This window comes from Coregonus clupeaformis, chromosome 17, assembly GCF_020615455.1.
Source record: "Coregonus clupeaformis isolate EN_2021a chromosome 17, ASM2061545v1, whole genome shotgun sequence".
Taxonomy (NCBI): Eukaryota; Metazoa; Chordata; class Actinopteri; order Salmoniformes; family Salmonidae; genus Coregonus; species Coregonus clupeaformis.
This window is the reverse complement of record NC_059208.1, coordinates 10,939,662-10,967,209: the sequence shown is the minus strand read 5'-3', so window position 1 is coordinate 10,967,209 and position 27,548 is coordinate 10,939,662. Positions and strand designations below refer to the sequence as shown.

At 43.6% G+C, this 27,548-nt stretch overlaps 1 protein-coding gene across 1 annotated transcript; it reads left to right on the top strand.

Moving 5' to 3' along the window:
* The first annotated feature begins 9,317 nt into the window (after positions 1-9,317).
* Positions 9,318-25,407, top strand: LOC121585621 (homeobox protein MOX-2-like). The gene is made up of 3 exons (XM_045226626.1): positions 9,318-10,252; positions 19,262-19,434; positions 24,423-25,407. The coding sequence occupies exons 1-3, from the start codon at positions 9,712-9,714 to the stop codon at positions 24,642-24,644; spliced, it is 936 nt and encodes a 311-aa protein (XP_045082561.1). The 5' UTR covers positions 9,318-9,711; the 3' UTR covers positions 24,645-25,407.
* The last annotated feature ends 2,141 nt before the right edge of the window (positions 25,408-27,548 follow it).

The window sequence follows — 27,548 nt, the reverse complement described above, 5'->3', positions numbered from 1 at the left end:
GCTAGGGTGAACACCACCATGTTTAGTTTTGCCCAACCTAGGTCGAGGCACAGACACAGTCTCAATGGGTATGGCTGAGCTGACTACACTGACTATGCTATTGGCAGACTCCACTAAGCTGGCAGGTTGGCTAACAGCCTGCTGCCTGGCCTGCACCCTATTTCACTGTGGGGCTAGAGGAGTTAGAGCCCTATCTATGTTGGTAGATAAGAGGAGAGCACCCCTCCAGCTAGGATGGAGTCCGTCACTCCTCAGCAGGTCAGGCTTGATCCTGTTTGTGGGTGAGTCCCAGAAAGAGGGCCAATTATCCACAAATGTTATCTTTTGGGAGGGGCAGAAAACAGTTTTCAACCAGCGATTGAGTGCTGAGACTCTGCTGTAGAGCTCGTCACTTCCCCTAACTGGGAGGGGGGCCAGAGACAATTACCGATGCCGACACATCTTTCTAGCTGATTTACACGCTGAAGCTATGTTGCACTTGGTGACCTCTGACTGTTTCATCCTAACATCGTTGGTGCCGACGTGGATAACAATATCTCTATACTCTCTACACTCGCCAGTTTTAGCTTTAGCCAGCACCATCTTTAGATTAGCCTTAACGCCGGTAGCCCTGCCCCCTGGTAAACAGTGTATGATCGCTGGGTGATTCGTTTAAGTCTAATACTGCGGGTAATGGAGTCGCCAATGACTAGGGTTTTCAATTTGTCAGAGCTAATGGTGGGAGCCTTCGAGTCTCAGACCCCGTAACGGGAGGAGTAGAGACTAGAGAAGACTCAGACTCAGACTCCGACTCGCTACATAATGGGGAAAACCGGTTGAAGGTTTCTGTCGGCTGAATGAGCGACACCGGTTGAGCATTCCAACAGTATTTCCCTCCAGAAGCCATGAGAAAGTTGTCCGGCTGCGGGACTGTGCGGGGGATTTATACTAACGTTACTGTCTGTACTTGCTGGTGGCACAGACGCTGTTTCTTCCTTTCCTACACTGATATTACTCTTGCCTAACGATTGCGTCTGAAGCTGGGCTTGTAGCACAGCTATTCTCGCCGTAAGGCGAGAATTCTCCTGTATATTATGAGTACAGCGACTGCAATTAGAAGACATCATGTTAATGTTACTACTTAGCTTCGGCTGTTGAAGATGTTGATGAACCATGTCCAGATGAAGCGTCCGGAGTGAAAAAAGTTGAATAAGGGAAAAAAGTTGCGATGGAAAAAAGGAAAATAACGTAAAGTTGGCAGCTAAAACGCACAGGAAAGTGACTCTTCTGTCTCGGGATAAACGTCCGGGGTGAAAAAAGTTTAACGAAAAAAGATGAGTGAGGACAAAACTAAAAAGTTGGTAAATTTGTTGAACACAGAGATTAATTAAACGTTTATTAAAAGTAAAACGTGAATAGTTTGGCAGGTAGCCAAGTAGCAACAAACAGCAGAGCAGCACGGAGACAATGCGGAAGCGAGACGGAAGTCACGTATAAACACCCTGGACAAGGTATGTGTTGTGTGTGTGTATGTGTGTGTTTGTGTGTGTGTGTGTGTGTGTGTGTGTGTGTGTGTGAGAGAAACAATGTGTGTGTTTGAGAGAGTGTGTATGTGTGCATGCATCTGTGTGTGTGTGTGTCCACGTCTGTATTACCCATGTACACAGAGGGAAGTAGAGAGAGTGTAGCTATCTAACATTTAAGGTTTTCCCTTAATTAGGCCTACAGGGTTTTGGATTAATCAGCTCTGGAAAAAGGTCAATCTGGCTCCATGTAAACATGGCTCAGCGCTGCAGTATGGCCCATTAGCTAAGAAAATGATGCATTCTGGCCTTTTCGATTGTGGCTTTTTTAAAGGAGCGGTACATGCTGTATTTACGACCCACACCACAATGCGTACATGGCAGACAGGATGCTGTGTGTGTGTGTTTGTGTGTGTGTGTGTGTGTGTGTGTGTGTGTGTGTGTGTGTGTGTGTGTGTGTGTGTGTGTGTGTGTGTGTGTGTGTGTGTGTGTGTGTGTGTGTGTGTGTGTGAACATGTGGCCCAGAATGTGGGATGGTGATTTACGGGCAGAATTAAACGCTTAGCCTCCACTGGTGTCTTGTTTAAAACAGGCTGATTGAAAAACCTCATGTATAAACAGAAGGGATTCTAGGTTTTGTGTCCAATCTGTGAGAAAACTTTGTGCTGGTTTGGGGATGAACCAAGCAATGCTTTTGTTCTTGACCTCTTGTATCAATCGGCTACTAGTCAGCTGCGTCTCAGGACCCTGGGTAGGTGAATCAGCTGAGTTAGAGCAGGGCTGGAGCAAAAGCCTGCATACACAGTTAACCCAGTAGGTCACCCCTGATTTAAGGAGCAGCCTATAGGACCATGGACGGGGTTCGGAGTCAAACCTTATACACTCCAGCTGATGTTACTGTACAGATAATTTGAGACAGTTTGCTCAGCAGAGAAAATAACAGGAAATGTGAATTATTATGTGGATTATAATTAATGGACATTTTTGTAGGGGTTGATAGAATCGAGTTTGAAATTTCAAAGTGGAAATTACAAACTTCTGAAGCCTTTTTAAACCTCAAAACACTACAAGTTTAAAATGTCCTGCATTGCACGAAAGTTGTCCTTCAACAGGTTGATCAAATTAAGATCGTACCCCTGTATTATCTGGACCTCAGTGTGTGGTAGCACAACAGACCAGTAGAGGGCAGTGTGTCCATACAGTAGCCTACTATGTTTATAATGTAAACCTCAGGCAATCAGATACACTTTAGGGATCAAATTGAATGGGCATGTGACCCATTCAGTTCCTATGGGCATGACGCCTCCACTGTAGTAAATTGGGATCCAGTCTCAGAGTACATGGTCTGGTATGTACAGTATAGGCACTGAATAGTCACCAGTCCCCATTGAACCACAGTCGCAGCAAGACATATTGGAACATATTAATCATTGGACTTGATCACAAATGTAGGGAATGCGTGCAGCACATTCCGGAGAAATACTGTACATTTGTTAAATTCTGTGACGGCAAAGAAACAGCTAGATGAATGAATCATAGATTTAAAAATTATTAGTCATACACTTAGATGTATGCTGGTAATAGCAGTTGCTCAGTACAAAGCCATTTGCAGAATGAAATAGCAGTTAGGAAGTTGGCCAGAGAGCCTGAAGACCTTAAGAAGAGAAGTAGATTAAACCATTAAACCATGACATGTCAGCTTCACTTTTCTGAAATATAGCTTATGTTAGAACAACATGGTGAAGTGATGGAGGGGAGAGAATGAGAGAGAGAGAGAGAGAGAGAGAGAGAGAGAGAGAGAGAGAGAGAGAGAGAGAGAGAGAGAGAGAGAGAGAGAGAGAGAGAGAGAGAGAGAGAGAGAGAGGGGGGAGAGAGAGAGAGAGAGAATGAGAGCGAGAGAGAGAGGAGGGAGGGAGGGAGGGAGGGAAGGAAGGAAGGAGAGAGAGAGAGGTAGGGGGGAAGGAGAGAGAGAGGTAGGGAAGGAGAGAGAGAGGGAGAGAAAGGGGGAGGGAGAGAGAGAGAGAAAGAGAACGAGAGAGGTAGGGAGGGAGGAAGGAAGGGAGGGAGGGAAGGAGAGAGAGAGAGGTAGGGACTAAAGAAGAGAGAGAGTTAGGGAGGGAAGGAGGGAGAGAGAGGACAGGGAAACCATTAACCATGACATGTCAGCTTCACTTTTCTGAAATATAGCTAATATTAGAACAACATGGTGAAGTGATGGAAGTAGAGAGAAGGAGAGAAAGAGAGAGACAGGGAGAGTCAAAAGGAGAGAGAGGAGAAAGAGTGAGAGATTGAGAGAAGTTGGAAAGACATGAGGATTTAAAATAATATAATAATTTAATAAAAAATAAAAAAATACAGGAGGATTTCTCTCTGTCGAACTCATTTATCAATATGACTACTGAGTGTCAGTGGATTTTGTGTTTGTTAGAAACCAATCGAAGTTTAAGAAGGTTTGACAGTGTGAGGTATACAGCATGGAATACTTTATTCCTGATAGTGGTGAAGAGAGTCTGAGTCACAGACTGAAGTCAGATGGTCTCACATAGATACACACTCTGCACAGTGTCAAATATCTGCTGGATTTATACTGTATTACTGGTCATACACCGCAAACTCTCAAAACAAAATATGTGTTTAATTTCATGCTTCGATAAATATGTATAACACTGTATTTATCAAATCAAATCAAATCAAGTTGTATTTTTCACATGTGCCGAATACAACAGGTGTAGACCTTACAGTGAAATGCTTACTTACAGCCCTTAACAAACAATGCAGTTTTTAGAAAAATAAGTGTTAAGTAAAAAAATAGATGAGTAATAAAAAAAATATATATATATATATATATAACTTATACAATATAACTGTGATTTCTAAACAACAATTGTTGATTTTACGAATACTTATTTTCTTCAGATCTAGATAAATGATTTGTGAAGATATTGCAGTTCATTATAGTAGTTATAGTATGGAATAGTAATCAAAATGTACTTCACCATGTCAAAATAACTTTCAGGCTGTACCTTTCACTCAATAGACACATAGTGTACACTATAGGACAGTTAAAACCCTATAGGGAAACCTCTAACACCATGCTATTCAGTAATAAAACAGGTGTAAGACTATGGGATATTATTTTGTATATGACATCAAAACCCATATACAGTGCATTTGGAAAGTTTTCAGACCCCTTCCCTTTTTCCACATTTTGTTACGTTACAGCCTTATTCTAAAATTGATAAAATTATTTTTCCCCTACACACAATACCCCATAATGACAAAGCAAAAACATGTTTTTAGAAATGTTTACATATTTCTTAAAAATAAAAAACTGAAATACCTTATTTAGATAAGTATTCAGACCCTTTGCTATGCGACTTGAAATTGAGCTCAGGTGCATCCTGTTTCCATTGATCATCCTTGAGATGTTTCTACAACGTGATTGGAGTCCACCTGTGGTAAACACAGTTGACAGAGCAAAAACCAAGCCATGAGGTCGAAGGAATTGTCCGTAGAGCTCCGAGACAAGATTGTGTCGAGGCACAGATCTGGGGAAGTGTACCAAAAAATGTCTGCAGCATTGAAGGTCTCCAAAAACACAGTGGCCTCCATCATTCCTAAATGGAAGAAGTTTGGAACCACCAAGACTCTTCCTAGAGCTGGCCGCCTGGCCAAACTGAGCAATCGGGGGAGAAGGGCCTTGGTGGTCACTCTGACAGAGCTCCAGAGTTCTTCTGTGGAGATTGGAGAACCTTCCAGAAGTACAACCATCTCTGCAGTGCTCCACCAATCAGGTCTTTATGGTAGAGTGGCCAGACGGAAGCCACTCCTCAGTAAAAGGGACATGACAGCCCGCTTGGAGTTCGTCAAAAGGCACCTAATGGACTCTCAGACCATGAGAAACAAGATTCTCCAAGCGTCACGTCTGGGGGAAACCTGGCACCATCCCAACGGTGAAGCATGGTGGTGGCAGCATCATGCTGTGGGGATGTTTTTCAGCGACAGGGACTAGGAGACTAGTCAGGATCGAGGGAAAGATGATGGGAGCAAAGTACAGAGAGATCCTTGATGAAAACCTGCTCCAGAGCGCTCAGGACCTCAGACTGGGGTGATGGTTCACCTTCCAACAGGACAAAGACCCTAAGCACACAGCCAAGACAACACAGGAGTGGCTTTGGGACAAGTCTCTGAATGTCCTTGAGTGGCCCAGCCAGAGCCCGGACTTGAACCCGATCGAACATCTCTGGAGAGACCTGAAAATGGCTGTGCAGTGACGCTCCCTATCCAACCTGACAGAGCTTGAGAGGATCTGCAGAGAAGAATGGGAGAAACTCCCCAAATACAGGTGTGCCAAGCTTGTAGCGTCATACCCAAGAAGACTCGAGGCTGTAATCGCTGCCAAAGGTGCTTCAACAAAGTACTGAGTAAAGGGTCTGAATACTTATGTAAATGTGATATTGCAGTTTTTTATTTGTAATAAATGTGCTAATATTTCTAAAAACCTGTTTTTGCTTTGTCATTATCGGGTATTGTGTGTAGATTGATGAGGGGGAAAAAAGTAAAGGGGTCTGAATACTTTACGAATGCATTGTAACTGAAATTGTATGTTGTATATATAAAAAACATCTGAATTGCTTTTACATTTTTTGAAATGACATTATCCCTGTGTTATGATTAATTGATTCTACCATGACAACTATGAATTATTACGTTGTTGTAGAAAGAGTCTGAAATGTCTTTACATGCTTTGAAATAGTTTTATCTCTGTGAAGCAGTAGCTGGCATCTACAGAAGGAAGACGCAACGCCTGTTGAGTCTATCTGATACGCTGGCTGACGGAGGGATTTACAGTTAATCACACACACGCGCCTGCACACACACACACACACACACACACACACACACACACACACACACAAACAAACACGCATACTCCGTTTCTTTTATCACAAAGCAACAGAGTTAGTTTCTAATTCAGTGAGAAATGATCCAGTGAAACTCTCTTTGAGGCTCAACACTAAAAGCACCACTATAAAGTAATAGGACAGACCAAAGTTAGGCTTTCATTACTGTTCTTCGTTTGGAAAGTTGACGTTTAATATGTAGCCATTTTATGACTTCAAACTGCATTGAAATTGAAGTTCAGAGAAATCCCAGTATAAAAGACAGAAACCTAACAGGCCACAAGAAAACTGTATAACTGTAGCCTATACACATTATTGATGTTTTACTTCAGTTTAACTTTATTTTAACATGAGAAATTTAAGACTGTAAAATCTGAGGATGATACACCAACTCACAAGCGCAATTTTGATTCATATTTATATTTGAATTGTACATCACAACAAAACTAAACTATTGAGGTTAGTGAGGGGCTACTGTTTCTAATGCATCGTATGCTAGCGGAATGTGAGGTCTATAGGTTATGCACAGGCTATCCTTCTCACACTGTAAACCCAGACTGATTGACAAAGCCAGGTTGCAGGGTGAACCAACAGCTGCAGTTAAATGTCTAACATCATATTCACTATAGAGGCTATATAAACACACACAGGAACACACATGCAGATACACACACCACCTCAACCCCTCACACACACATTGACACACACTTGCCACGGCCCGCAGTGTGAAAAAAGTGAAAGGTCTCACCTGTTGAAAATCCGACCGGGTGTTAGTTACGGAGGGTTAGGGGTCTCCTTTGTGGTGTGAGAGGGTCTGCAAGGGAGTCCCGGGCTGAGCTGGGGAGCAACATCTACTCCTGGGGGCACCTACCTCCATGCTACAGCCGGCCTCCATACCACAGATCAAAACGAAACCATATGAGCATAAATACTCAAAGAGGGCTTAAACCCACGGATGACTTTACACAGTTACTAATTGGCCTAATTTGTAAACACAGTGTTTTTCTCCAGGACCCATAGCTTCAGGACCACCGGATTTGCTGGTGCAGCCTAAGAATCTTTGTATATGGCTACAGCTCTGAGAAAACTGTACTCTAACACCGCACGGCGGGATGGCTCTCATTCCCTCTCCGTCTGCTAAAACAATTTCCTTCAAAATGAATCTAATTTCCTCTCCCAACACCCAGCTTCATGTGTGTGGTTTGTCTTGCACTGCAGCCGCCTATAGGTTTAAAACAGCCAGGGAGCAGATATAGATCAACAGATGCTTTTAAAAGTTACCAGACAAATCCACATATTTATAACTCAGTTAGAAGATGCCAAAGTTTTTGTTATGAGTGAGATTTGTGAATTATGGTAGGGAATTAAATAGTGTAGTCTGGAAGGAATTTTATCATAGACAGAATCAGTCCCCAAAACAAAGACTATCACCAAGTAACCACCATTTTGAATGCATTTATTTCTCATATATAAAGTACTAGTTTTGTTATAGTATTCATTATGTAGAAATTAATTTGATGAAATGATGAGAATGAAATAGAAATCTGCTTGAAATTATGAATAGCATAATACTGAGAACTGGGCACTGAAATATCTAAAATATATAACATAAAAAAATATATAATATTAAAATAAATATAACATTAAAAAATATATAACATTGAAAAATATATAACATTTTAAAATATATAACATTTAAAAAAATATAACATTTTAAAAATATAACATAAAAAAATATATAACATTTATAAGAACCACATAATGTACTGTACATATGGTACTGAAATATTTATATATATATATATATATATATATATATATATATATATATATATATATATATATATATATTAGTTATGACAAGACACTGGTATCAAAGTCTCTTATTTACATTTTAACATGGAAACTGAATTTGATCTCCTTGTTCTTGACGTTTTCTTCACACATCTCCTCTGTTATATTCCCACCACTACAAAACCACCGCCTTGGGAATATATGGATATTTTCACTTGATACCAAAGGCATTTTCCCTTGTGGTCATTGTTTTCGTATATAATTGTACATGAAAAGCTGGTAAAAACAACCGCCAAATGAATCACTTTGACAAATAATAACACTCATTTCATTGTGCTAAATTAGTTTTTCTCACTCTATTGCGTTTCAAAAACACCCCTATAATTTTCCATAATTCGTTTTTTTTACTGTATTGCATTGCAATGAAGTTATGTGAAAGTTAAGCTTTTTCTATTGCCAGAAAACACTTAGATCAAAGTGCTACTTTGACAGTAAAAAAAACACAAAAAGGGATAGAACTTAATTAAGACTGGAAACATTAAAATACATTTAAAGAATGACAAATTGATGTTGAAAACTACTAGTGCTTAAATGCTTAGGAGTGTGTGTGTGTGAGGGGGAGGGTAGTGGGAGGGGGGGTAATGTTAACAGACAGATTTGTAGATTGCGCTAAGAAAGTTTATATCAATCAGTCAAATATTGGGCCACATACAGTAAACATATTTTCAAACCACCTACACACTATTCATTTGATTTGATTTGAAATGCAACGCATCAGCCTCTATTTGCAGTAAACACACAAACAGCAGATAATGTTGGGGTGTTGAACCCCCAAACCCCCATATCCAACCCCCTGAAGTCTGACGCAATACTGCACTTCTAAGAAAGTGTATCGACGGGGGTCGGGTGGGTCCAAAATACATTTCCCACTTTTCCTGAGGCCAGGCCATTGGAATGGTTCAGATTTATTGTGCGTTGCGTTTTGGAGGAAGATCGTATATATGTGGTCAGTAGCCTAGCAGTGATCCAGCGCACCAGTGACCCGGCCTCCCTCTCACGTTACGTCCTATATATAACATCCCCCCTCCTTGGCCTCCTAACACCAACCCACCCTCCCTCCCTTCATCTCTCTCTCTCTCTCTCTCCCAACTTCCCTGGAACCACCTTCTCCCTGGAACCACTCTGGCCTCAGCCGCCTCTCCTCTCCTCCGTCTTTCCTCTCCGTCTACCATCTCAGCAGAGTCAGTGTTTACCCGCACTGCGCCTGGCAACAGGCTGCATGCTCAGGATTACCGGAGGCTCTACCTTTCAACGTTGCGAGCTCTGCCTTCCTTCAGTCTCCTCCGATCGCTCTCCCTGCAAACTAATGTGGGGCGCACAGAGGTGCTAGGTGAGAGAGCCGTGGAGGAGAGCCCTGATTTGAGGCTACTCGTCCGCCCGCCTTTTGGTGGTTGTGTGTGTGGCGGACTTAGGGGGGTTCGTCTTTCAGGTGGATCTCGTGGAGCACCGTGATGGATCACTCCCTGTTTGGGTGCCTCCGTAGCCCCCACGCCCCGGCCCAGGGCCTGCACCCCCACCCTGCCTTTACCCAGTCCCCGATGGTGCTGCACGGGCGCTCCGACCACATCTCCTACCCCAACCTACCCGGCTCCTCTCCCCCCTGTGGGGGGTACCCTGGACCCGGGGAGGAGGAGGCGTACGGAGGGCAGCAACACCACCATCGTGGAGGACACCTCCATCAGCACCAGCAGCACCCCCACCCCCACCACCCACAGCACCAGACCCACCAGATCCCCTGGCATGTCCCCCAGATTCCCTCACCCAACACCAGGCATGGCCTCTGCCTGCCTCCTCCGGAGAGCCAAGTCTCGGAACTGTGTTGTGGGGGGTCCCAAAATCTGTGTGGCTCCAACACCAACCCTGGTCTGGGAGGTAGTAGTGACCCCACAGGTGTTTCCTGTGTCCCTGGGGACTTTGGACGACAGACGATCTCCCCGGACGAGACAGAACAGAGACGGAACAGTAAAGGGAAAGATGATTTGCACAGCTCAGGTAAGATGAGGACAATGAGGACATCTCCTCTTCTCTTCTCTTAGCTTTGAGTTTAGTCTCAAAGTCTTGGTGGTTTCTTTCAAAACTCACTGAGGAGTTTTCATCCCATAGTAAGGGAGTATAATGATTTGAAGGGTTTGGTTTGTCCATTCTCATTTTGGGATTTCAGCATCTCTGTGTAAGCAGACAAAGTCCACAGATGTTGAAACAACGGAGAACAGTTTGTGATACAGTAATAAAACATCAATTTGTTGCATTTTTATTAATAGGCTAATGTTTTCATGATTACTGAACGCGCTGTAGTCTTCTGCGTCAATGCTCCTAAATTCGAGAACCTCATGAGAAGTTATGCAATGACAAAAGAGTTCAGCGCATACTATTTCGTTTGAAAGTAAATTCTAAATTTTAACCTCACTTACTAGTAGGCTTATTATTTCAGCATTTGGGCCTTTTTTTTACAGTAGTTGCCCAGATAATATTGAGGGCTATATGTCATTACTTTTGTGGTATAAACATTCAACTTCAAGTTTATTTGAAACAGACTTAGTTCTGATGATTCAAACTGATTCAAACTGATGTCTTATTTGATTACCAACTGCTCGATGCTCATAGTTCAAAGTTTTCTTAATTGTCTACTTGCAAATGTAATTTATTAATTTCAATTACTAGCTACTGCACAAAAGTTAGCTGTAATTTAACATTTAACTGTACTAACATACTGGGAAGACATTTCAGTATTATAAGACCTTATGTTATAGGTTCTTTAAAGATCTGTAGCTCAGCTGGTAGAGCACGGCGCTTGTAATGCCAAGGTAGTGGGTTCGATCCCCGGGACCACCCATACACAAAAATGTATGCACGCACGACTGTAAGTCGCTTTGGATAAAAGCGTCTGCTAAATGGCATATTATTATTATTATTATTATTATTTATATTATCTTGATACATTGATTGTTTCATATTAGTTTATCTGTACTGTTTTTCATACTGTATTGACATTCATTCATATCTGGAATTTGTGTTTACAATTTAACGAGGTAGAATTAGGCTAACTTTATTTTCTAATTAATATTTAAAATAAATGCAGTCAAGCGCTTCTTAGAAACAACGTCTTATTGTGTGAAACACTGGGCAGCAAGGCCGTAAACTTAAAATATGATCATGTACTTAATTTCACTTAAATGCAATTAATACAATTATTCTCACACCATCATTTAGTTTCCTTTTCAGTAAAACAACAGATATTAAATGAATTAATCTATTTTGGAAGCAAAATAATAATCAAAATTCAATCAAACCATTGGAGTAAAAAAGGTTAAATTATCTCTAGAAATGCTAAGGTCAATAGTCATACTATTCTGTTGACAATCTTATATAAAGACATGAGCAAGTGAGATACATTACAGATTTGCAGTCATCTTCTGTTATGTGATGCATTAGATCCATCGCCTTTCCATCTCCATTTGTCTCAACAACACATATTAAAATACTCTCTCAGTGATACTGTAATCAGGGAGTTGATTTACCTCTGTCATTTGGAATATTTACATAGATAGATTGTCTCACTTTCTACCTCAATCTACCATTTTCATTAGACTATTGACCTGTTTCCTGTTTAACATTCTTCAATCTCAACCCCCTCAAACCAATTGTAAAGTTATAGCCTGGTACAGCTTTTTTTTGTCTCTCTCTTCAGGCTCCCAGGGATAATCAACAGTGACATTTTTCTCCAGGGTATTAATGGCCTACAGGTGTGATTTCTGTGAAGCTGCCTTTGAAACTGTTACAACGACCACACCTGGGCTTTTTGATAGGCTTAAACCTATATAGTATTTATGGCTGTAGAACGTATGTACCTACAGCATTAGCCACAACAGCTGTGTGCAAAAGCAGGCTTTTAATAATAATAATGGGGATGGAGAATTCATCCATACTACTTCTGGATATCACTGTTGGTCAGCCGCAATATGGATGATAGAATGGAATGGAACGGAATGGAATAGAATATAACTTTATTGCCCATTAGAGACAGAAATTCTTATTTTTGTGTAGTGAAGAGTTACATAATAAAAAAAGGTGTATAGTTATGTCCAATTTCCCCATTTGTTAAACATCTATTTTGAGATGAGCACAGTCAGTGGCACGTGTAAGTGTGTACATAAGTCAGTGATATAATTTTACACACTGTCCACCCAACGACTGTGTTGCCTTTGAGAACGCTGAGGTTGTAAGGGACAAACTGATCTGTACCCCGGGTGGAGTCTCAAAATGGCCGATGGCTAAATGCGTTGGACTCGTCATGCAGGGCACCGCACCAGACCTAATATGGCTGTATATGGCTGTAGCCATCATTATCAGCAGACACCATAATAATGCAAGCTCCATCCATATAAGAGCTGGGGACTAGACACATCAGGTCCTTAATAAGTTACTAGCCCAGTGGCTGGACTTCCTGGCGGCTACATGTATGCAAACACAAGGGCTGATTCAGGACATCAGTGTAGGGTCACGACAAGAGGACTGCTCTCCGTATCCAGAAGCCATTTCACTGTCACCAGCTTCCAGTGGCGTCGTGCACCGACACATTTTATTGGGGCACTGATAGGATAGGCAAATTTGATTTGCATTCGTGTATCGTTCTCCCAGCAGGCACAAGTGCTGTTTTCATATACCATTTTAGTCATTTAGCAGACGCTCTTATCCAGAGCAACTTACAGTTTAGTGAGTGCATTCATTTTCATACTGCCCCCCCGTGGGAAACAAACCCACAACCCTAGCGTTGCAAGCGCCATGCTCTACCAACTGAGCTACAGGGGACTGGTGTGCCCAGTAGTTAATTTTCCTCCTTCACTTTCCATCTCTCAGGTCAGTTTTACACCAGGCTGCAATTCTGATTGACAGGTAGTAGAAGTCTGAAGCATAACCCAGGAGCTGCCATGGACATGTAGAACACCTCTAACACAAATCACAAGGCAACGTGATCTTTATTTACACTACCAGTCAAAAGTTTGGACACACCTACTCATTCAAGGGTTGTTCTTTATTTTTTAAATTTTTTTACATTGTAGAATAATAGTGAAGACATCAAAACTATGAAATAACACATATGGAATCATGTAGTAACCAAAAAAGTGTTAAACAAATCAAAATATATTTTATATTTGAGATTCTTCAAAAGCCACCCTTTGCCTTGACGACAGCTTTGTACACTCTTGGCATTCTCTCAACCAGCATGTCACGATCGTCGTAGGGAACAGACCAAGGCGCAGCGTGATGAACGAACATGTTTAAACTTTATTATCTTTAGTGATAATAGACAACAATAAACAAAACAAGAAACGACTCGTGAAGTCCACGGTAACAATGACCAACACGGAACAAGAACCCACAAACACAAAGGGAAAACAGACAGTTTAAATATGGCTCCCAATCAGAGACAACCAACGACAGCTGACACTCGTTGCCTCTGATTGGGAGTCACTCTGGCCAACATAGAAATAAACACAACAGAAAGAACACACCCTGGCTCAACATATAGAGTCCCAGAGCCAGGGTGTGACAGTACCCCCCCCTAAAGCGCGGACTGCGACCGCGCCTCAACTTGAACAAAACAGGGGAGGGCTGGGTGGGCATTCCTCCTCGGCGGCGGTTCTGGCTCCGGCCTTGCCCACCACCCTCCAATAAACCCCCCATAGCGCCCCTGGTCCAGTCTGGCCCCGCTGGCTGGAGCGGAACTGGATGCAGCAGGAGCGGTTAGCTTCAGCTCCGTAGTGGAGCAGTGGGCCGGTACCTTACCAGGCACCGGTGACCCAGGCACGGGTTGTGCTGGACTGACGACGCGCACCCCTGGCTTGGTGCGTGGAGGAGGAACGGGCCTTACCAGGCTGACGACGCGCACCCCTGGCTTGGTGCGTGGAGGAGGAACGGGCCTTACCAGGCTGACGACTCGCACCACTGGCTTAGTGCGAGTAGCAGGAACAGGCCGGGCCGGGCTGGCGACGCGCACCCCTGGCTTGGTGCGTGGAGCCGGAACGGGCCGGACCGGCTGACGATGCGCACCCCTGGCTTGGTGCGTGGAGTAGGAACAGGCCGGACCGGGCTGACGACTCGCACCCCCTGGCTTGGTGCGTGAGTAGGGACAGGCCGGACCGGGCTGGCGACGCACACCGTAGGCTTGGTGCGTGGAGCAGGGACAGGCCGGACCGGGCTGGCGACGCACACCGTAGGCTTGGTGCGTGGAGCAGGGACAGGCCGGACTGGGCTGGCGACGCACACCGTAGGCTTGGTGCGTAGAGCAGGGACAGGCCGGACTGGGCTGGCGACGCACACCGTAGGCTTGGTGCGTAGAGCAGGGACAGGCCGGACTGGGCTGGCGACGCACACCGTAGGCTTGGTGCGTGGAGCAGGGACAGGCCGGACTGGGCTGGCGACGCACACCGTAGGCTTGGTGCGAGGAGCAGGGACAGGCCGGACCGGGCTGGCGACGCGCACCGTACACTTGGTGCGAGGGGCCGGAACAGGCCGGACCGTACTGGGGACACACACCACTGGCTCTACCTCGGGATCTGGAACGGGCCGGACCGGACTGGTAACACACCCCAGTACCTCTCGCCGTGCCTCTACACCTTCCTTCCCTACTTTGACCAGTGGCCCCCGTAACCTGGTGGCCTTCTGAATCCGCCCCTTTTCTGCCTCCGTCAGCCCCGTCGTCCATGCCGTGTGCCCCCCCCTAAAAAATTTCTGGGGTTGCCTCTCGCCTGTCCGACGTTGACCCGTTTGGCGCCGCTGCTCCTCTCTACGGCGCGCCTCCACCGTCTCTTCCCACGGACGCCGATCCATCCCGGCCTGTATCTCCTTCCAAGTCCAGGACCCTTTCCCGTCCAATATCTCCTCCCATGTCCAGGCTGCCTGCTCCTGGACACGCTGCTTGGTCCTTGTATGGTGGGTTCTTCTGTCCCGATCGTCGTAGGGAACAGACCAAGGCGCAGCGTGATGAACGAACATGTTTAAACTTTATTATCTTTAGTGATAATAGACAACAATAAACAAAACAAGAAACGACTCGTGAAGTCCACGGTAACAATGACCAACACGGAACAAGAACCCACAAACACAAAGGGAAAACAGACAGTTTAAATATGGCTCCCAATCAGAGACAACCAACGACAGCTGACACTCGTTGCCTCTGATTGGGAGTCACTCTGGCCAACATAGAAATAAACACAACAGAAAGAACACACCCTGGCTCAACATATAGAGTCCCAGAGCCAGGGTGTGACACAGCATCATGAGGTAGTCACCTGGAATGCATTTCAATTAACAGGTGTGTCTTGTTAAAAGTTAATATGTGGAATTTCTTTCCTTCTTAATGTGTTTGAGCCAATCAGTTGTGTTGTGACAAGGTAGGGGGGTATACAGAAGATAGCCCTCAAATAAGCAAAGAGAAACGACAGTCCATCATTACTTTAAGACATGAAGGTCAGTCAATGCGGAACATTTCAAGAACTTTGAAAGTATCTTCAAGTGCAGTCTCAAAAACCATCAAGCGCTATGATGAAACTGGCTCTCATGAGGACCACCACAGGAATGGAAGACCCAGAGTTACCTCTGCTGCAGAGGATAAGTTAGTTACAGTTACCAGCCTCAGAAATTGCAGCCCAAATAAATGATTCACAGAGTTCAAGTCACAGACATATCTCAACATAAACTGCTCAGAGGGGTCTGTGTGAATCAGGCCATCATGGTCGAATTGCTGCATAGAAACCACTACTAAAGGACACCAATAATAAGAAGAGATCTGCTTGGGCCAAGAAACCCGAGCAATGGACATTAGACCGGTGGAAATGTGTCCTTTGGTCTGGTCCAAATTTGAGATTTTTGGCTCCAACCGCCGTGTCTTTGTGAGACGCAGTATGGGTGAACGGATGATCTCCGCATGTATAGTTCCCACCATAAAGCATGGAGGAGGAGGTGTTATGGTGTGGGGGTGCTTTGCTGGTGACACTGTCTGTGATTTATTTAGAATTCAAGGCACTCTTAACCAGCATGGCTACCACAGCATTCTGCAGCGATACGCCATCCCATCTGGTTTGGGCTTACTGGGACTATCATTTGTTTTTCAACAGGACAATGACCCAACACACCTCCGGGCTGTGTCAGGGCTATTTTACCAAGAAGGAGAGTAATGGAGTGCTACATCAGATGACCTGGCCTCCACAATCCCCCGACCTCAACCCAATTTAGATGGTTTGGGATGAGTCGGACCGCAGAGTGAAGGAAAAGCAGCCAACAAATCAAATCAAATCAAATTGTATTGGCCACATGCACCGAATACAACAGGTGCAGACATTACAGTGAAATGCTTACTTACAGCCCTTAACCAACAGTGCATTTCTTTTTAATAAAAAAGTAAAATAAAACAACAACCAAAAAGTGTTGAGAAAAAAAGAGCAGAAGTAAAATAAAATAACAGTAGGGAGGCTATATATACAGGGGGGTACCGGTGCAGGGTCAATGTGCGGGGGCACCGGCTACTTGAGGTAGTTGAAGTAATATGTACATGTGGGTAGAGTTAAAGTGACTATGCATAAATAATTAACAGAGTAGCAGAAGCGTAAAAAGATGGGGTGGGGGGTGGGGGTGGGGGGGGCAGTGCAAATAGTCTGGGTAGCCATGATTAGCTGTTCAGGACTCTTATGGCTTGGGGGTAGAAGCTGTTGAGAAGTATTTTGGACCTAGACTTGGCAATCCGGTACCGCTTGCCGTGCGGTAGCAGAGAGAACAGTCTATGACTAGCGTGGCTGGAGTCTTTGACAATTTTGAGGGCCTTCCTCCTATACCGCCTGGTATAGAGGTCCTGGATAGCAGGAAGTCTATTGTTCAACAAGTGCTCAGCATATGTGGGAACTCCTTCAAGACTGTTGGAAAAGAATTCCAGGTGAAGCTGGTTGAGAGAATGCCAAGAGTGTGCAAACTGTCATCAAGGCAAAGGGTGGCTATTTGAAGAATCTCAAATATAAAATATATTTTGATTTGTTTAACGCTTTTTTTGGTTTTTCATGATTCCATTTGTGTTATTTCATAGATTTGATTATTCTACAATATAGAAAATAGTAAAAATAAAGAAAAACTCTTGAATGAGTAGGTGTGTCCAAACTTTTGACTGGTACTGTATGTTCCTATTTCTGATGAGGTAACGGTATAACAATGCTGTGGCAACATAATATAATAATAGTTAAAATTCACCTTGATAAATAACAAAGAATGCAAAACAAAAGTTTAAAATGTATTGTAAATTAAGTTTGGAGGAATATTGAAGGAGTATTGCAATATATTGTATGGTATAAACCATTAAACAATTGTTTCAAATTAAATATAATCCCCAAACTGTGTGAAAGACAATTTGTTTGAAGAACTTATTTCCAGAAACTTCTTTGTCCCATATTCTGTTTTTATAAGTGGAGGTGCCATGAATCGAGGGGACGAGCTGTGCTGTGCCTGTGTGATGTGGCAGAGAGACAGACTCTTTCCTGGCACTATTTGGTCAGCACTTCCAACATTTACAGTTGAACTAAGAGAATGTCAGCTGGTTTTGTGTTGCGCTGACTAAAGAACAGCACGTAAATTACAACACAATGCATTTGATGCCCTGAAGTGTGATGTTTAGAGAAATCTATTGATTTTCACCCAATTTGAAGCCACATCTAAAAGGGAACACATTTTTTAAAGGATTTCATTAATGTACCCTTTTCAGAATCCATTTGCGCAATCTGGATTAAATTCAGACAATTGGATCAAAAGTAATTACAATCTGGATTAAATACAGACAATTGGATCAAAAGGAATTACAATCTGGAAAGTCTTTCTAAAGTTTACTTAACTTCAATCAAATACACAACAAATCACACACATCAAACTCTTACCCCTGTCATCTTTAGCCAAGTATAGTGGGCTGGTGTAAGTTTTCAGACCATGCTCCATGTTATGTCTAGGCCCGTGGTTGGTGCTCAGCCGATCTGTGTATCTACTGGTCTATTGTTCAGCCTACCAGGTGATAGCTGGGAGGTCCACACCCTACTGTCCCACATTATCACATCACATTACCACGCCATCACACACCCCACATAGCAGAGGCAGCGTGAACCTAATCTTTGGGGTCAGTGATAGGATGGCCAATTTCGATAGCACATTAATTTAGCATAAAATAAATATTATCTTCTATATTGTCAGCGGACAACTGAGGGGGGCTATTTCCCCCTTAATTTCAAGGGGCTTTAGCTACACATTATCACATGCATTACTACCTCAGACATTACCACATACATTACCCCTTCACATTTCCCCACACCTGACGGACCTCAGCTTCACCTACCCTCAGTTCCACCAGAGATGAGCTCTTGGAATCACTTTTGTCTTTGAACAATAGAGCTACAGTGTTGAGTTGGCTAGCCTCAAATATTACCCCTCCTTTTGGATGAAACTTCTATTTAAAAGAGGTGATAAAGTATTGGAGAGAGGCCGAGACAATTCCACCAACTACAAATTATTGTTATAGGACATATTCTTTGTGTCTCCTAGGTCTCAAAGAAATTAGGCTATAGTAAATTGATTTGTGAAATGTTCACATACAGTAAGAAGGTGTTACAACTTAGTGGTATTTGAGAGATATCAGTCTGTTTCTTTCTATGCTCTAAGGAGCGAGTGAAGATGAGTGAGTGAGTCTGTTTTGGAGAATGAACATAGGGAAGTTCTCTGAGGGAGCTGGGCTCTAGGACAGTACTCCCTGCTTGGCTCCTCTCATGCAGCCCCTCCCCCAGTAAGACATGATAGTGTGCATGACCAATATCCCCATAAGAAAAGGTGATTGGCAGCGCTAATTGTTTAGCTCTTAGTTTGTGTTTCAGCCCTGCAGTTTATCACACAATCCCTTCTTTTTTTTCACCCATTTTCCTATCCTTTCTTTTTTGGCGACTCAACTGTATCTGGAAAAAGTTATGTTTTTCATTTTAGATTCCCAGGACGGGAGCTATAAGTCTGACGTGAACAGCAAGCCCAGGAAGGAGAGGACAGCATTCACCAAGGAACAGATCCGGGAACTGGAGTCAGAGTTTGCGCACCACAACTACCTGACGAGACTGAGGCGATACGAGATTGCAGTCAACCTCGACCTCACAGAAAGACAAGTACGTTACCTGTTGTTATGTGGAAACAATAAAAGCAATAAACATTGCATATGAAAAAATGCAATAGAAATTGCATGTGAAAAGTGAAAAATATTCTTACCTGTTGTCTTGCTAAAAAAACAAGTTAATTAGTCATAATATTGGCTTGTCATCTAATAGCAAAACATGATGCAGTTAATTTATCCCTTTGATGTTCAAATAAATCAGAAAATTGGCAGATCATGTGTGAACACAATATCCAAAGGAATCACAGTTAAAGGATTAATACTGTAATTACCCTAATAACTCAGACAATTGTATTCAACAGACACATGTATTCAAAGACTCACAGTGAAGCTTACACTGAAATGGCAGCTAACAGCAGTTGATATGGATTCTATTAAAAACTACACAGGCCTCAGGATGAAAAACCCTGTATGTTTTGACATTAGCAAACGCTTGGACATGTCATGCTAATGCTCTGAATGTAATCGCTTCCTAACCCTTTGATGTACAGTATCTGTGCAGCGTGTGTGTGTGTGTGTGTTTGTGTTGCCAGTGCCCCTGGTCTGGCTGTGTGAGTGTGTTGCCTGCACTGCTGGTCTGTCTGTCTGTGGGTGTGCAGGGACTGTCTGATGGCATGTGTCAGAGACCAGATGTTTCTCTAATTCCCTTCAGACACCAATAGGAAATACACTGGACTTTCAAAGACAGATTCCCGTACAGTATGCTCAATGGAGAAAATCCATTCAAAGTGTTCTAGAAGTCTTGGAGTATAAAGGCTTAATCTGCCCTTAATGTATGGCAGTGTAAAAGCTGCTTATTCTATGCTATATTTTAGATGAAAAGAGGGAAACTTTTAATCAAAACACCTTTTTTTAATGATTAATTTACACCTAATCTGCCTTGATCTAAAAACCTTGCCTGCATAAAACTATTTGTGGCGATGCGTTCAACCAAATTAACCTACACACTCAGCACACCCATAAGTGCTTTTGGAACTCATCATCTGTTGTATAAGTCCAACCAGAGTGTCTTGGCTGCAGCCAGGCCAGGCCCAGGCATCCAGGCAACAACCCACCCAGGAGTTAGGCCCTTCCTGCTAGGAGCCCCATCCCTCACCAACCCTCCCCACTCCTACTCATATTGGCTGCCTCTCCTCTCCTCTCTTCTCCACACATTCCCAATACAGGGCCTATAAATCTGGACGTGTGTGGGGGTTAATCCTGTTTGTAAGTGTGTGTATGCGTGTGTGTGTGTACGTGTGTATGTGTGTGTGTGTGAGGGTTGACCCTGGCTGTTAAACCCAGTCTAACATCCTTCTGACTATTATCTTACAGTGCAGCTTCTACCTCCCTGATCCTGCTATTAACTACTGTATAGCTTTACTAACAATGAGTGTACAATCGGGCCTCAGCCCTCATACCCCTGGAGGTCTTGTCTTGCAACTGAACCCTGTGAATGTGTGGGTGTGTGGTTGGGTGTATGTGTGTGTAACAACCGTCTCAGGTAACAACTTACGAATTACTGATTGCACAATTAGGACTACACCCAAGGGCATATTCAGTCGTGGTCAAAAGTTTTGAGAATGACACAAGTATTGGTCTTCACAACGTCTGCTGCTTCAGTGTTTTTAGACATTTTTGTCAGATGTTACTATGGTATACTGAAGTATAATTACAAGCATTCCATAAGGGTCAAAGGCTTTTATTGACAATTACATTAAGTTTATGCAAAGAGTCAATATTTGCGGTGTTGACCCTTCTTTTTCAAGACCTCTGCAATCCGCCCTGGCATGCTGTCAATTAACTTCTGGGCCACATCCTGACTGATGGCAGCCCATTCTTGCATAATCAATGCTTGGAGTTTGTCAGAATTTGTGGGTTTTTGTTTGTCCACCCGCCTCTTGAGGATTGACCACAAGTTCTCAATGGGATTAAGGCCTGGGGAGTTTCCTGGCCATGGACCCAAAATGTTGATGTTTTGTTTCCCGAGCCACTTAGTTATCACTTTTGCCTTATGGCAAGGTGCTCCATCATGCTGGAAACGGCATTGTTCGTCACCAAACTGTTCTTGGATGGTTGGGAGAAGTTGCTCTCGGAGGACGTGTTGGGACCATTCTTTATTCATGGCTGTGTTCTTAGGCAAAATTGTGGGTGAGCCCACTCCCTTGGCTGAGAAGCAACCCCACACATGAATAGTTTCAGGATGCATTACTGTTAGCATGACACAGGACTGATGGTAGCGCTCACCTTGTCTTCTCCAGACAAGCTTTTTTCCGGATGCCCCAAACAATCGGAAAGGGGATTCATCAGAGAAAATGACTTTACCCCAGTCCTCAGCAGTCCAATCCCTGTACCTTTTGCAGAATATCAGTCTGTCCCTGATGTTTTTCCTGGAGAGAAGTGGCTTCCTCGCTGCCCTTCTTGACACCAGGCCATCCTCCAAAAGTCTTTGTCTCACTGTGCGTGCAGATGCACTCACACCTGCCTGCTGCCATTCCTGAGCAAGCTCTGCACTGGTGGTGCCCCGGTCCTGGCGCTTGCTGGACTTTCTTGGGCACCCTGAAGCCTTCTTCACAACAATTTAACCTCTCCTTGAAGTTCTTGATGATCCGATAAATGGTTGATTTAGGTGCATCTTACTAGCAGCAATATCCTTGCCTGTGAAGCCCTTTTTGTGCAAAGCAATGATGACGGCACGTGTTTCCTTGCAGGTAACCATGGTTAACAGAGGAAGAACAATGATTTCAAGCACCACCCTCCTTTTAAAGCTTCCAGTCTGTTATCCTAACTCAATCAGCATGACAGAGTGATCTCCAGCCTTGTCCTCGTCAACACTCTCACCTGTGTTAACGAGAGAATCACTGACATGATGTCAGCTGGTCCTTTTGTGGCAGGGCTGAAATGCAGTGGAAAAGTTTTTTGGGATTAAGTTAATTTTCATGGCAAAGAGGGACTTTGCAATTAATTGCAATTCATCTGATCACTCTTCATAACATTCTGGAGTATATGCAAATTGCCATCATAAAAACTGAGGCAGCAGACTTTGTGAAAATTAATATTTGTGTCATTCTCAAAACTTTTGACCACGACTGTACAGTGGCAGAAGATTTTGTGTGTGTGTGTGTAACAACAATTTACAGAGGACTTTAACGAGGCGGTTGACGCTTATAAGCCTGTTTATTAGAAAATGAGCCACACATGCGTGTGTTTACTCTGTAAACTTAACTCCTGTCTTCGGCCTGTGAGTGGCAGGCTACAATGCCTAAAATAAATCCTACAGGAGAGCATAGGGTTCCTGTGAGAAAGCAGGTCGCTTGGAGGGTGGATAAGAGAGGGGGGCTTGTAGGAGGGGGGTTGCAGTTTGTGGGGTATGGGGAGGGCGAACAGGAGGGGGTAGGGGGGTGTAGGGGCGTCAGTGGGGGGTGGGGGATGGATGACATGAGGGCAGTAGGGGGCGTGATGGGGGATGGGAGAAGGGGGGGGTGGGGGTTGGGGTGCTTCGCTCGGTCCCGATCCGATCGGGCCGTTTTAGGCAGCAGCTTAATCATCACAAAGAGGAGCCGCAAATACTGAAGGATCTGTGGAGTCAGGAACAGGATCCGAGGCAGGATCAGCACATACCTGGCTATGTCGAAATAAGACGTCCCAACAGCCAACACTAACCACAGTCCAACGTGGCTGCCAGTCGCCTGCTCAGTTCACTGTCACCCAGCGTTATACATACACTGTTAACAGTACACCATGGGCTTACTATAGATATAGGATCTTAATTTGAGCCAGTTTGCTACAGCTTGACAATAATCCTGCAGCAACAGGAAATGTGAATTATTATGTGGATTCTAATTAATGGAATTTTTTTGTAGGGGTTGATAACAATTTTGTTACTGCAAATCAAGTCTGAAATGACAAAATGTTGAAGCCTTTTTATATCTTGAATACACTACAAGTTTTTCCTGTTGTGTGGGAAAATTCTCAGCAATAAAAGAGTGATCAAATTAAGATCTGTATCTCCGAGCGCTACCTACACCGCACACAGTGAGGTCAAAATAACCCAAAGTACCCCGTCGACGACGGCAGGGGATCCCAGACTCAACTGGCATGCGACTGCGAATAATGATCTTCTAGATAATGATTTGGCTCTCGGCAGCCAGCTCTGGTAGATGAGGTGTCGCTCGGGGTTTACATAAGATCATGTCGTGTGAAGAGGGAGGTGGGGGAGCAAGGTGGGGGAGCTAGAGCGGGTGTGTGGGGGGGAACTGGTGTGTCGGGAGGAGTGTGTGTGTGTGTGTGTGAAAAGAGAGGTGGGGGAGCTGGGTTGCATACTCCTGTGGTGTGTGTGTGTGCATGTGCTCTGCTGCGCTGGCAGAGGTCTGTTTCACTGAGGCCGTAAATCTCTCAGTCACATTCACTGATAAAAGGAGGGTTCACACGAACAGATTCAGGACATTGAGTTTCCTGACGCACAGGGGGATGTCAGGGTTTTACTGAGGAGGGACGGGGGGAAGAGGTGGGAGGATGCTAGGTTTTACAGACGGGTCTACATGCCAAGAACTCAGTCTCCAGAACCCCACAACCAACGCATCCACAATGGCATCGAGTTACCTCAGACCCTCACACTCCATATACACCCCATTTCCACTCGCTCACAACAAGGCCTGAAGACTCCAGTTAAACTTTGTGCAATTAAAAGTTGTTGATGTTTTCTTAATGTGGTTATAATTACACAAAATACATTTTCTAAAACCTTGGCTAATATTGCCCTTGTTATTGAGAAGGGCTATGATCCACTCACCTTCCTGCAAACGATCCAAGTGTCAAACTCCAGTCCTTGGGAGCCGCAGCATCTGCATGTTTTCATTCCTCCCTAGGAGTGTCTAAATCAGACAACAAAGGAAAGAGCTGAAATTAGCAGTCTCTGTGGTCCACCAGGTATTGAGTTGGACCCCCCTGCCGTATAACTTCCACAATATTTCCCTGTAAACTAATTGCTCTCCTCTCCTCCAGGTGAAGGTGTGGTTCCAGAACAGGAGGATGAAGTGGAAGCGTGTTAAAGGAGGTCAGCAGGGGGCAGCGGCCCTGGAAAAAGAACTTGTCAACGTGAAGAAGGGAACGCTGTTGCCGTCAGAGTACTGTGGCATGGTGGGAGGATTACACCACTCCTCCAGTTCCCCTGGTAATGAGGACAGTCACGACAGCGACCAGAGCTCCGAGCACGCCCAGTTATGACCCTGACCCGCCACATAGGCCACACAGAGGTGAAAGGTGAGGTTTCTGGCCATTTGGACAAACGTCTAGAATTGCAGTGAGTTGATGTGATCATGTTGCATTTGTAGGTACAGAGTTGCATACGTTGGGATTTGACTCAGAACACCTAGGCCTACATACTCACTATGCTCTCAGGAGTAGAAAGAAGACTGGCCTATACTCTCTCAAGAAACAGCAACAGCTGGTGTTCTGACTAAAGGTGTTTGTTGATTGGCATTGGAGTGGAGGAAGAAAGATATAAGTAAAGGTAAGCAAGAAGAAGAAGGAATGGAAGGAGGATGGAATGAAAAACTGGATGTGTAAGATCAAATAAAAAAATATATGCTTGTGAGCAAAGCCTCAAGCTCCTGAGACTGTAAATTGGGAATAAAATATGATATTATTGTGAACATTCCACACGTGCCTTGCATTGATAAAATGCCTTGGATTTTTGCACTGTCAAAGACTAAATTCTACTGTATTTACCCAGTTTGGAAAACAAAAATCATGCAATGAGCTTTAAGTAAAAATGTGGAATTTAATTGAATAATAGGCTATTACCGTGAGTCCTATTTTGCTGTTTCACTTACAACATAACTGAATGATTCATATTAGTAAACATCTCCTGACTGTAGATCCATTGGTTTTACATTTTTCTTCCACTAAGATTCTTAAAAGTGTACCTATTGAGTGAAAATACATATAATTTTATTACATATAAATCTGGGACATAATGGTTTCTTAAGTGAATAAAACTGATCAATCAAAAACGTCTTTGTCATTGTCAGGTTCTTGAACATTCTCACAATATTACACAATTGGTATGTTACTACTATGTTACTGTATAAATAAAAATAAATACATATTTGAAATAATGTTAATGTAATTTAAAACCATATGTAGACCTAGCATTTCTTTGCCTTCTGTATGAGTGTGCATTCTAATTTGTGTTTTAGAGTGTGTTTCAGGGGAAGGGGGTGGATCTGATCTCCATCACCTAGGACTTGACATTAGTTAATCAAATCTCACATTGCATGCTTTCTCAAACAGCTGTAACTGTATGTGCATTTGTAAATCAGGTCCTTTCTTGAGTTGGGCTCTGGGATGTAACAACTGTTGAGCATCTGAGTTTATGGTTGATTGTGGGGGAAAGGGGTTGAGTGTGTAGGAGTGTGTGTGTGTATGTATCCCACATCTGTTGCAAGGGAGTAAGGATGTTAGGGACAATATAGGATGAATCACAATAATTGTTTGCTAAAATAATACTTGCTTGACAAAAATGTAATGTAAATCAATGGCAATCCTGGTTATAGGTAACAATCCTTTGCATGAACTGCCAACATTATTACGCATATTAATTGTTAATGATGGAAATGAAGATACGTAAGGTATTTGAATAGACTTTTAATAGCTAAAGTGAGGGAAAAAAGTATTTGATCCCCTGCTGATTTTTTACATTTGCCCGCTGACAAAGACATGATCAGTCTATAATTTTAATGGTACGTTTATTTGAACAGTGAGAGACAGAATAACAACAACAAAATCCAGAAAAACGCATGTCAAAAATGTTATAAATTGATTTGCATTTTAATGAGGGAAATAAGTATTTGACCCCCTCTCAATCAGAAAGATTTCTGGCTCCCAGGTGTCTTTTATACAGGTGATGAGCTGAGATTAGGAGCACACTCTTAAAGGGAGTGCTGCTAATCTCAGCTTGTTACCTGTATAAAAGACACCTGTCCACAGAAGCAATCAATCAATCAGATTACAAACTGTCCACCATGGCCAAGACCAAAGAGCTCTCCAAGGATGTCAAGGACAAGATTGTAGACCTACAGAAGGCTGGAATGGGCTACAGGACCATCGCCAAGCAGCTTGGTGAAAAGGTGACAACAGTTGGTGCGATTATTCGCAAATGAAAGAAACACAAAAGGACTGTCAATCTCCCTCGGCCTGGGGCTCCATGCAAGATCTCACCTCGTGGAGTTGCAATGATCATGAGAACGGTGAGGAATCAGCCCAGAACTACACGGGAGGATCTTGTCAATGATCTCAAGGCAGCTGGGACCATAGTCACCAAGAAAACAATTATCAACACACTACGCCGTGAAGGACTGAAATCCTGCAGCGCCCGCAAGGTCCCCCTGCTCAAGAAAGCACATATACAGGGTCGTCTGAAGTTTGCCAATGAACATCTGAATGGGTGAAAGTGTTGTGGTCAGATGAAACCAAAATCGAGCTCTTTGGCATCAACTCAACTCACCATGTTTGGAGGAGGAGGAATGCTGCCTATGACCCCAAGAACACCATCCCCACCGTCAAACATGGAGGTGGAAACATTATGCTTTGGGGGTGTTTTTCTGCTAAGGGGACAGGACAACTTCACCGCATCAAAGGGACGATGGACGGGGCCATGTACCGTCAAATCTTGGGTGAGAACCTCCTTCCCTCAGCCAGGGCATTGAAAATGGGTCGTGGATGGGTATTCCAGCATGACAATGACCCAAAACACACGGCCAAGGCAACAAAGTAGTGGCTCAAGAAGAAGCACATTAAGGTCCTGGAGTGGCCTAGCCAGTAGAAAATCTGTGGAGGGAGCTGAAGGTTCGAGTTGCCAAACGTCAGGCTCGAAACCTTAATGACTTGGAGAAGATCTGCAAAGAGGAGTGGGACAAAATCCCTCCTGAGATGTGTGCAAACCTGGTGGCCAACTACAAGAAACGTCTGACCTCTGTGATTTCCAACAAGGGTTTTGCCACCAAGTACTAAGTCATGTTTTGCAGAGGGGTCAAATACTTATTTCCTTCATTAAAATGCAAATCAATTTATAAAAATGTTTACATGCATTTTTCTGGATTTTATTTTTGTTATTCTGTCTCTCACTGT